Below are 12,304 nucleotides of genomic sequence, written 5' to 3'. Positions count from 1 at the left end.
CACACTTCCACACCTTTTGAATGCTATGAAAGTGATAGTAGATGAATGTGACTGCCCTGCTTATTGGTGCGATGTGGTGCACTTTCCCATACAGTAACATCAAATGCATGACATAGGTGAAATTGTTTTTTTCTGTATTGTTTATTATAAATATACGAACATTCAAAAGCCAGCTCTCAATCGACCTTTCAACATACTGTGACTCTTGTCTATTTACTGGAATTAAAACTGTACAGTATAAATATATATGATTGTTCTGGATTCATAATAAACAGTTATGACGTGGTGTAAAAGTTGTTTGGTTGGTGGTTGCCTTTTCTTCTTTTTTTGGGTGCAAACTGCTCTAAAAAGGCTTTTCTCTTCTGTTTTCTGAATGAAACTGCCCAGAAATCACTTGTCAAAATATTAGAGGTGGAGCTGATGGCATTCACCCGAGGGCTCAGACGATGGCCTGCTTTGAAGGGGCTTAAAATCTCCACAGAGCGTGCCAATAAAACCCAAGGACAGGAGCTTTATGACAGAATGAACAACAGAGCGGCAGAGGCTTTTGGGACTAATGTGGCTTTTAGAGGTTTAGCCTTGGATCCTTATCTCCGCCTCTCCCTGCTCAACCCCAGCCAGCCCTCACATACCACCTTCTGCATTACAAACAGCAGAGGTGGGAGGTCAGCTGAGATGGAAATATAGCAGGATCCCTGTTTGCTTAACAAAACAGGCACGCCTACGGAAACCATCAAATGTACAATTAAGTGCAAAAGGATATCTTGGGAGGAATGGAGGTGTGACAGTAAAAGATCTAAATGTGCTTAGGGGTATACGTAAATAAAAACTTTTTACAAAAGAATGTAAATAAGTGATTTTTTTATGCAGGGTCGTATAATCTGAATAGTTATGAGCTGTGACTGACTCACAATGCCCAAACCTTCGCATTTACAACATTATATAAACTAGGGCTTAATATAACTGCACAGCTCAGGAGAGGTTGAGTGATTTACTGAAGTGGGATGAGGGAGAAAAAAAAGATTCTTACCTCACAGACCTCTGTAGGAGGGTTGCAGCGTGGAATGCCATCAGTGCTGTTCATCTGACATGATCAAATATTAGTGAATAATGCATGTAGGAAAAAATAGCTTCCGATTTTGAAAGTCATCTAAATTAAAACCTCATAACTTGAGATCTAACAGATTTCATGGCTTTTTTGTTCAAGTATGGATAATACAGCAATAGCGCCACCAAGTGGTAATAAAAGAAGGAGTGAGCAGCTATAGCGACATCAGGTGAAACCCACAGTAAATTAAGTATAGGAGCAGTCCACCACCGAATGCCATTGCAAGCCTCCAAAACTGACTTGGAGTATAAATTTTTATTTTAATTTCAGATGCAAGTATATGAAACATGTTAGAGGATAAATATTTACAATAAAAGTTGCATAACACACAAGAGCAGGAAACGCAAACATTCAACAAAATTAATACGACAGAAGTACAGAGCGCTAGCAGTCTATCTGAAGGAACACTCAGAGAAGCGATGAATGATTGTCAACCAAAGAAAGAAAAACGGAGGAAATTCAATGAAATCTCGCACAAAACATGTACTTTAATTCAGTCCAAATTAAACCGAGATAAAAATGTTTGTCTTTAAACTGAGTTATATGTTGCATTGTCAGTGTGAGCTATGCTGGTGCAGTGCTTGCTGAACAAATTAGCCTCACCGATGTGAGGTGACATCACCATTTTCAAGAGGACACCAGGAACTATTAGTACGGAGCATCAACACACATCCAAATAACGTTGGACCTTGTGGCACGCTTTCCCCAATTGTAAGCTGAAACATCACCAGTTGAATAATATATACAAACTCCAAATACACCCAATCTACCAGCCTCAGAATCAATAGTGAAATATGTGTAATCTTTTTTTTTTTGTTCAAGACTCTTTATATAAATGTATAACTTTAATACTAACTGCAAAGTGTGGTATGAACGGTTACAATGAGCCCTGAGGAAATGTATGGATTTCAAGGTTTCTATTCTGACTCCATCTCAAATAAAAGCCGAACCTATGCAGCAGAGGCATTTTCTAAGTATATATTAAACAACAGCCACAATGATCAGAGGACTTCCCCACCCACGACGAGTAAAGCTGAATCACAAGCCTATAGTCAGACCATACGTCTACCATCACACCACTTTACATCTCCAAATCACATGGCGTGCAAGCTTAGGATACACAGTGCGGGGCAGAGTGAGAGGCGATGGCACAACCGTGATGTGTTCTGTCGAGTCGTTAGTTCTGAAAGTTTACGCAGTAGTGTCGATTATGCATGTTGCCGTTCGGTTTGATTTACTATTTTACATGAGCCTGTCTGGCAGTTGCAATGAAAAATAGAAACAGAGCACATTTCACAGTAGTATATATTTTTTGTTTCCTTTTTGTTGTCTTTGTTAAATACATACATACAACAAGACAAATGGCTTCTATAATGAGGAAAATCTTGCTGGTGCAGTCAGTCACAAAAAAAAAAAAAAAAAAAAGCTGTTCCACCATTGATGAGTTAACTGTTGAACTGATCAAAACGGATACATCAGCCAACAGTGACTTTCAAGCTACGTGAGGCCTTTATTACATTATGGAGGAATAATGGGTCACAATCAGAGTTCGATTCAAAAGAAAGACCTCCACAGTTCCCTTCACCAGCAAATAATAAACCTTCAGCACACTTTGTTACTAAACATACCTTTCTTGTGTATAATAGAATAGTTTATTATCATCTTGAAATCAGAAACTGTCTATCGATATCATTTACTCAAACTCTACACCCATCCGTAATCATTCATTCAACTGCTTCTGTCAAAAAAAAAAAAAAGGAAAAAGGAAACAAAGAAGCAGTCATTCGTAAGCCAACTCAAACAGTCAATAAAGCAGAGGAAACAAACACTATAAAGTATTACATACTTTAAAAAGATAAGCCTATAACTCTGCAGGCATTTGCAAATGAGTTTCAATGAATGATCCTTTTTCAGAGGTGCTTCTTCGGGAGGATGTTTCTCATTAACTGACAGGCTCCTCACGCAACTACAGGTTAGAGTTGGACCATCCCCACTGGACTCTGTATACTATGCAAAGTTGGAGGGTCCGAGGTGGATTACGGGATAGCCAAGGTTGTCCAGAGGAGCACTGGGATAAAACCTTAATGCTTACAACAACAGGCCGAGGGCCAGGGACTGAGGAAAAGGGCCAGAGCAAATGGTCCTGGAAACGCAAAGAGCTCCAGGGTAACTTCATCCTTACTCATGAGGAGAGTGTGTGGTATCAAAAGTAGATCTGTTTGGCATGTGACGGATTCTGCTCCATGGGGCAGTACGGGCATTTCAACCTGAAAATGAGACAAGAGAAGGTGAAGAGGGCAAGAAGTTACAGTGTGTGGCTTGTTGGTTTAAACAGAAAATATCTGTTGTTTCAACCTCTTAACTATAAACCTTTCACAATTTATTTAGGAGGAATAATGGGTCACAACTTTATTGTTAGATTAACACGTTTGTACTTGTGGTCATCATCAGGGTTCACATGGCAACAAGTCAAAACACGTAAAAATAGTACTGTTTCTGGGGTCTTGACCCATTCAGGAGGGTCCACAGATACTATATGCACAACAACTATGGCTCTGTGATATGACCAATATCTCATATCGCGATAACTATACCTATCCTGATATAGCACATTTTAATTCAATGAATTAAAATGATGAAAAATATTGTCATAAAGAGTGTGATTGGTTTCACAACAAAATAAACGCTAGAATATAATATCACACTGGACTTTGTTCTATCATCATATGATATATTTTGTCATATCGCACAGCCCTAACAACTGCTGACAAATTAATTGGAAAACACACCTTATTATATTTTGAGAGTGTGAAATTATTTCATCAGACACCCTGGATCTATTAGCATTGGAACTTCATGCTATAGTCCAACACCAAAACAACAACTGCGCACTAAGCGCCAAACTAGTTGAAATATGTTTCAATTGCACCCAATCCTAAACAGAGAATTGAGAAATGTTTGGCGGCTCAGTCTCTCAGTCCTCATCCAGCACCCCCTGCCTCAAATTTAAAAAGCTAATTTGGTCAATTACAAATGACCTATTCTGGATTCAAAACGACGACTTTCACATTTTCGGCAAAAGGTGACAAGATTGCTTCCCTATGCATGGCCGACTTACTTCCCAGCATTGGTCAGTTTGTTGAGGGCGTCTCTGGAGATGACGTGGCCACAGATGAGCTTCATAGGTGGGTTGCTCTCTGAGGTTTGCTGCCGCAGGATCGGGCAGGCGAAAACAGAGTGGTACCAGCACTTTTTGCCCAGGTCAATTTCAATCTGTCAAGACAAAATGAAAGGTGAGAGAGAATGAAGAAAAAAAAAGATCAAAATATCTGGAAAATGTGAAGACTAAAGAAACTCACAGGCAGCTCATCTTTGTGCGTCCAGACTCCGCTGCACTGTCTCTGCTCTATCACCTGCTTGATGTTCATTAACACAGGCAGAGCCATACAGCCTGATGCAAAGCTGGGGAGAAAAAACATACACAAGACAACCGAGAAAAAAAATTAAAATGATCCAAATGTTTTTAACACTGAGCTTGAGTATAAATGTATAGACTATAAAGGAAGTCAGAGATGATGTCTCGTGTGTTGTTCATTGTTTTCTAACCTAACACTGAGTGGAGACTCTACGGAGAGGCCCAGTAAAGCGCAGGCATCTCTGGTAAAGATGTTACAGATTTCAGCCCACTGATTTGTCTCCAGTAAACTACGGTACGGAGAGTTCTCGATGCCATGACGCAGGTAAACCAGACTGCCCATCAGGATCTGGATATCTGCAGGGACAAAAACATAGAGGGATGATAAATTACAAAAACAAACAAAAATGAATATTCAGGGGTAAATACTATTCATGTGTTTGCCTCAAGAACACTTTCTTTCAAAAGGCAAAATATTTTAGGTTTAAATAAACAGTGAAATACGACTCAAATTAAATGTCTTTGTGTGTTTGTGTCAAAAATGCCACAATGATGCAATTTTCAACTGCCTACCTCTCTGGTGCTGAGAGGCAAAAGGCTGAAAGTGCCTGGCGTACTGCAGGGCCTCCATTTGGTTGCCGATTCCCCCACTGAGCAGGCTGATGAAGTACAAGCGGTGCAATTTGAACTCTAAACTGCTGTTCAGGTCCAAAAGGCGCTGCCGATTTGTCACTGCCCACCTGAAAAGGTACAGACACGGACAAGTACAGTTAGCAAAGAACATCCAAAAGCGACACAGCTGGCATGATCATAGTACCACTATCTGAATAGAAAATGCATGAAGTATTCAGGCAGATGGTAAAAATGTTAGCAACTATGAAAAAAAAACTGTTTTCTTGATTTTTTTTTTTTTAATGGTTACACTGTGTTAAATGTTTTTTTTGTGGCAGTACATTTTAACTTAAAACAACTGAAACGTCTGTCATCTAACTTATTTTCTATCTTTACCAATGTGTGGAAATAGTTAGGTCTTTACAAGATGATGAGTGAGTAGATGCAGAAAACAGTAAAAGGAAAAGAAAACATACTCTAGTGCCGGTCTGAGATCCTGCATCCTCAGAGCTTCAAGGATCCTGTTCAGTTCCAGGAAAGGCTGCTTCATACTCATATCTATAACTACACCAGACTCCTAGAAAAAGACATGGGTATTTTCAGTTAGTTAAAGTTATTCTCATGAAGTTAACATAAATAAATATTGCACTAGATTTGCATTTATGAATTTCAGAGTTATCACAAAGCTATTCAGGATTACACCAAAAAATCCAAATCAAAGTTTCATAGTTGTTTACCTGACACAAATCCTCTGCAACACTGAGCATCCCTTGCCTGTACAGATGCTCCACAATGGTTTCACTCAGATATTTCTGTCTCTCTGGGGTGTCCCACACTGTCTCTGCCACCACAGCACTAATCTCTGCATCAAAATTCTGCAGAGAAGCAGACCATAGGTGAAGCATTTATACGCCTAATGGACAATATCACATAAAGTTAGTGGCAGGCCTTACCCTGTCAATGGCTTTGCCCACTTTTGACACACTGCCATGGATGTCCTTATGTCGGGAGGCGAGCATCTGCACTGTTTCTTTGATATTCTTACAACACTGGGCCATAGTCTGAGATAGGACTGACAAGTCTGCATCTTGTACACCTGAAAAAGGACAAAAAGTTTTCACTGTGTATGTCTTTATCTGTGTGTGATTAGATGCAATAAAGCACTGATTAAGCATTAATAACAAAGCACTGTTTTCTTTTCTGATAGGCACACTGAATTTAAATGATCACAACAGTAAGATTTAATTCAGTGTTCAGTCTCTCTTACCAAATGCAACTAGCTGTCCTCGTATCTCACAGACACTGCGCAGGAGCTCATCGAGCCTCTCTTCAGATTGGTGGCCGTACATTACAAAGCGATGGAGCACCTTCTCCAGCTCCCGCTCCACACATGCACACTGTTCCATGATTCGGACTGGAACACTCACACACACAACAACAACACCTGAATCAAAGGGAAAAACCAGAAAAAAAGAAAAATACAGGTCAAAACCAGTTGATTACAGTTAGGTACTTGAGGGCTTTTAAGAATTTAATGATATGTCTTTTTCTTTAAAAAACATAAATACAAAACAATACTTTTTAACCTCATGATCTAAATTTTATTTTTAAAGAATTATGATCAATATATGCACTGAGCAGAACATTGTAGTTACAAAAATGAACCACAACTTATTTTTACTCATCAGCTAACAAGGTTTAATATGTTGGCCTGGTCTATATATTAGTCACAAATGTTATTGTTTACATTGTCAGTGCCCACATGTAGTTTGCAGTTTTGAGATGACACAAATAGTGCTATCGTGGATTTAACAGAAAAGAAAGTTCTACAAATTTGGACTTTGGATCTCACCCCATGAATTGAGTGTCCAGTTGCCTGCAGTGTAATTGACAACATTGATATAGTTTTGTCTCCCCCCTCATTGTCACACAGCTGCATCTAGAAAAAGTCAGCTCAAGCCTGGGGTACAATGATGATGAATGTTTTACATGACATTTGACAGCTGGTAGGCATTCCTCTTTGAACGAGACAAGAAAAGCCAACCAAACCGGTGTCCTGATCAAAAGTTTGGCCTGGTGAAACACTGCTGACAACTAACAAGGCCTCGACAGTATTAAAGGCAGACTGTGAGCTCTGCGGCCTGGTGTTTACTAACCTTAGTCGTCGCTAGCGTTTCAATCAAGTAAATGTAATCATCAGGTAACGATAACAAGAGAAAATACTGATCAGTGATTATGGTTGAGTAGCTGTTCTGCTCTAAGACATTGATTATTTCTTATGAAAAGGATGAGTACACAGTTGATACCCATCGTTTTGCTTTAACTGGCCGCTGACTACAGAAAATGTCCACCTAACGTTAACACAAAGCTAACAAACATTAACGTAAGCTTCACCTCGACTTTAAAACTTTGTATTTATTGATCGGGCACAATGAACCATATAAAGCGGTGGGAGAAGTTAACTAAGTAAGTATATTTGTCACAGAAATGAAGAAAAACTGATATAAACAAACGCCTGTTTGTGGCAAGCTGCAAAAGCTCGCCATTGCTAACAGCTTGTTAGCCAGTTTATGATAGCCAGCTGCTCACTGACAAGGCCCAAATAATTTCAGCACAGAATGACAACTCACCTTATTGTCGTTATTTTGTATTTTTTCCAACACTTAAAATATGTGTCGCTCTTTAACTGAATTTTTAAGACAAGTTTGAATAAAAACCCACTCACCTATCTTAATTAGTTAGCAAACATTAGCGTTAGCCACTTGCCTGTTATGGCAACACTTCACCAGCAGTCGTACTGCGCATGCGCATCTTCCTGTGTCGCATGCTGCGTTTACGGAGCTCTTTACAACAAAAGTCTTTTTTCTGCGACATCAAAGGCCTACAGCGAGCGCTTCTTCCTCCTTTTTAGGTTTTAGTGGAGGGTGGCAACCAGCTTATAGGTGCATTGCCGCCACCTTCTGGATTGGAGTGTGGGACAGTAGTAGTCAAGTCAATTTAGTAGGCTATAGCCCAGTATCAAAAATTTGTTTCAGGGAGCTTTACAGTCTGCTCATCAATACAACTGTCTCTATCCTTAGACCTTCGGTTCACATCAGGGGAAAAAATGTTTAAAAGGGAAAATGGAATAAACCTCAGAAAGAGCAACAGAGAAGGGATCCCTTTCTCTTCTCCTGTGCTTATGATTGAGCTCTTTTAAAGCACTTTCAATTTTAATGTCTTTTGCACTGTATGTCCTTTTAATGATTTTAAAGCAAATCATTATTTTATTTAATGCTCTATTCTAGTCTAGTTTTTATTTTATTTTTCTCTCTTTCTATTTTTTCTCTACTATTTTTTTTATTATTAGTGGGGGGGTTTTGTTTTTAATTGTATGTTTAAATGTTTCCATGTTTTTACTATAATTGGGTTTTATTTATTTTTCAAATTGTATGTTTTTATGTTTTTTTGTTTCCAATTCTTACTGTTAAATGTTTGTTTTTATGTAAAGCACATTGAGTTGCCCCTGGGTATGAAATGCGCTATATAAATAAAGCTGCCTTGCCTTGCCTCTCTTACAGGATGGCGAGACAAGCAATACATGTGAGTAAAGAAAATGAGGAACCAAATCGCAAAACTCTTATTTTACTCTCTTCTGTTGCATTACATGAGTCTTCCAAATGATTTTGACTGATTTCTCTGTAGTACATGGCAGATTTGAGGCATTCACAATTCATCCTTTAAAGGTTGTCACAAGATAAAGATGCATCAACATGAAAATCTACATTTTCTACATATTCGTAACGGGTCAAATTAGAGCTAATTATAATTATTCTGTATCCTCTCGGAAAATTTCAATTGTAACAATGCACCACATTGCACCACATTTATTAAGCTGATCTTATGTTTTGTATGTGAAATCTGCAGACTGACCCAAGTGTTATCAAATATACATGTTGGTATAAAAAGTATAATATTTCCCTCTAAAATGTAGTGGGGTCAACTATAAAGTTCCATGAAATGTATGTATTTTATTAAAGTAGCTCAAAATGATCCATCTAATTTTGAATTTAAAAAAATAACTATAGCTAATATTAAAGATCTGGCTGGTATATAGCTTGGCCATGCAGAATTTATCACACCCTAAAAGAGCAACTAGGTCAGTTCAAAAAAGATAGATTTGAAATGTGATCTTATGTTTATATTCTTACTGTTTGTCATACTTAAATAGACTGAGCCGTCATGAGACTCGAGACTTCTTTAGCACCATATCCCTCTCATAAAATCCTGGCAGATAAATTAGCTGTAATTAATTTTAAAAAGTAAGTCATGATTATTTGTCTTCTCATATAAGGAAGTGTTGTGCCAGACAACATTTGACATTTTCTCAACATGTGGACACGGACCATCAGCCTCTGTGCCAAGCCTCTTGGTTTTGAAGGTAATTCAGCATTTGTCTTCTCACGCAGCTTATTGTATACGCATAGCTTATCTGTGTGTTGCATTGCTGAGGAGGGTGAGAGTAGGTGAGGTCTTTGGACTGGTGTGACTAATCTATCAGTGATGTGGACTAAAGCTCGCCATTGCTGAGGTGCTCATCATTCTTTCCCTCTGAGTCTTCCTCTAGTCGGCTGTGCTGCCATATCTGCAGAGGTTCAAATTCATCAGCACTTCTGTGCACTTTGGTTCACACTATCGCATAACCAGCACACACGTATACGCATTCATACATGCATCTTGTCCCCTCAAAGCTTTTTCAAGTTTACTGTTTTACACTTTTACTCAATATTTTCCAGGTGATATGTGTATGAATTTATAACACATAATGAAATACTGTATGACAGTTTACTATATGAGTTCAAACAATATCATCCATCCTCTCCATACTACCTGTTACAAGTTTAGAGGGATATTGTTTGTCAATGCTCAAGCATCTGGTGAAATATGAAAAGGATATTTCTGAAAGGGGATCTGGAGTCCATAAACACTAGTCTATTAACACTAATGAGTTTATACAAAATTATTGGTGGAAAAATGATAATGTTTCAGCTGTTGTAAAGCTCTGTGAGTGAAGCCATGTTGCACTAACTCAACAAAGGTCAAGGACTAAGCTCCAGGTTTGGCAAGCCACACTAAAATGTGTGCACTTGTGGCAATGTATAACAGTTCAGAGAGAAGAGTGGACCAAATTACATATGTATAATGCCATACATAAAATAAATGATTGACTTTCCAGTGCTGAGTGAGATCTCTTAACCCCTTGGATACTCCAGATATCAGTCAAAGCCTTATGCAACATTCAGACAGGGTTGCAATGAACTATTTTCCATTGGCTTGCCCTGAATGACTTAATGACTGAGAATGAATGGTAATCTTATGAGGTATTAAGAAAGGGACAGAGGGCTTATCCAAACTCACTACCATCAAACAAGCCCAGGCATCATCATGTGACTCACAGGGTACTGCTCCCGTAGCAACAGTAGTACATACAGTAAAATGACACAATCCCTTTTGTTTGGTTGTTTTAATGGAAGACTTGGTCTTTTTATATGACCCATAAGACTAAATGTGAATAAATATAAGAAATCTGCGTATGATTCCACAATTTTATTTGTTATAGTCCTGTAACATAAGATATCCTGGCATTAAAAGAAAAATATTAGTTAAAACATGTGTGTGCATCTTACTGATGTTATGCAAGTGTTGTTAGTGAACATGCAGTGCACAAGAGTTTTGTATGTGAGCTGTTAAAGTCGGATGGTATGTGTCAACCTCTGACCTGTTGCCCCCTAGCTAGACCTTAGCATGCACACAAAAACACACTTACACACCCTCGCACATGCAAACATACATTAACTACATCCTGAATGCTAAGTATAACCTCATACATAGTAGTCAAGTGGGCAATGTGTGGGCTGTACAATGGGCTCTGTATATCGCATTCTTTCCTCCAGCGTGCCCAGGCAAACAGCTAAAACTATGGCTATCTGGCCCTGATAGTATGGGTCTATATATAGAGGACCCTGTGACTGAGCTTGGCTCTAAGTGTCAGATTCCAGGCACACTCATCCGTCCTGGCTGCATCAGCACCTGCTGCTAACTATAAACCCACCCAGCCCCTTCACCGCACCCCAGCTCAACTCTCACAGGAAAGCCAATGCCCAACCAAAGCTCAGCCTGGAAAAGAAAAAAGATCCAGGTTAGACTCAGTAAGCGCTTTCCCTGAGGCCAGCTCAGAGGGGAGGGGCAAAAAAAGAGATGTGAGCATTAGAGGATGTAATGTGTCTGAGTTAGATATACTTTACACTTTTCCTGTTCAAGTCTGTTACATGGCAGAGCCTTTGATATTCTGAGGTTGTCTATGCAGTGTGGCTCGGCCAGACTGAGCTGTACAGAGCTGCTTGTCCTGGATTTGGGAGTTTCTTGTAGGCTTGGAGTGTACTGTGGATTTAAGAGTTTGCTGGATGAGGGGCAGATATTGCAACACAAGGGAACCTAATGCCCTTGGGAAAGCCTCATCGTTGGCCAAAGGTACCACTCATTCTGTATTTTTCTTCATGTAGTGGGAGACGACTCTCTTTCTCTAGTCAGTCCTACAGCAAGGCAATGTGGGAAGTTTAGATAAAGGGTATGTATTTGGCAAAAGTAATATAAATATTGTCACTTTCCATATATCTAAATGTAATGACTCTCAGTCTTTTCAATGCAAAATAAGTTACACTTGATGTGTAATGTGTTGATGAAATCTTGTGAACTACATGTAAGCCCACCAAATTTCTGGTATGCAACCATTCTCTGTCAATTTTAAGTAAATGTTTCATATTTTGTTGTATTATTTTGAAGTAGTTTGCTATAGCCTTTTAAGGCATTATGATATAGTTACAGTTATGCTCTTACCTTCTTTTGGACGTTTACATCTCATTGCACTGTAGGTTTGAGGTTTAAAAGATAAATTGACTGTAGACAAGCTAACAAAACCGGGAAAGAATGTATGCTTTAGCCTATATTTTCTATTAATATGCTTTTGCCTCTCAATGATACTCATTAAGTGTTACTGGTGATATAAATGAATGAGCTACACACAATCCATGTGTCCATATCTTGTTTCCAGTCCAGGAACAGAGCCCAGAGCAGACTAGAGGAGCAGACTGGACTGGCCACAGTGAGAATTTGGAGCTTGTAGACTAGCG

The 12,304-nt window shown here is 38.9% G+C and overlaps 1 protein-coding gene across 1 annotated transcript; it reads right to left on the bottom strand.

The window, feature by feature from the left end:
• Positions 1-2,395: 2,395 nt before the first annotated feature.
• On the bottom strand, positions 2,396-7,992 carry rmnd5b (required for meiotic nuclear division 5 homolog B). Its single transcript, XM_062425783.1, has 10 exons — positions 7,861-7,992; positions 6,403-6,579; positions 6,089-6,231; positions 5,873-6,010; positions 5,612-5,712; positions 5,097-5,263; positions 4,715-4,880; positions 4,468-4,570; positions 4,227-4,381; positions 2,396-3,375 (listed from the first exon to the last, which is right to left on the bottom strand). The coding sequence occupies exons 2-10, from the start codon at positions 6,539-6,541 to the stop codon at positions 3,312-3,314; spliced, it is 1,176 nt and encodes a 391-aa protein (XP_062281767.1). The 5' UTR covers positions 6,542-6,579; positions 7,861-7,992; the 3' UTR covers positions 2,396-3,311.
• Between the last annotated feature and the right edge of the window lie 4,312 nt (positions 7,993-12,304).

The sequence above is a fragment of the Scomber scombrus genome, chromosome 9, assembly GCF_963691925.1.
Source record: "Scomber scombrus chromosome 9, fScoSco1.1, whole genome shotgun sequence".
Lineage (NCBI taxonomy): Eukaryota > Metazoa > Chordata > Actinopteri > Scombriformes > Scombridae > Scomber > Scomber scombrus.
This window is presented reverse-complemented; position numbering and strand designations above follow the sequence as displayed.

Excerpts from the sequence above, each read along its gene's own strand:
- rmnd5b (XM_062425783.1), bottom strand. The coding sequence starts at position 6,541 with ATGGAACAGTGTGCATGTGTGGAGCGGGAGCTGGAGAAGGTGCTCCAT. Across the intron at positions 6,232-6,402 it reads AGGACAGCTAGTTGCATTTG|GTGTACAAGATGCAGACTTG; the intron begins GTAAGAGAGACT and ends GTCCTTTTTCAG. Across the intron at positions 4,382-4,467 it reads CGCACAAAGATGAGCTGCCT|ATTGAAATTGACCTGGGCAA; the intron begins GTGAGTTTCTTT and ends TTGTCTTGACAG.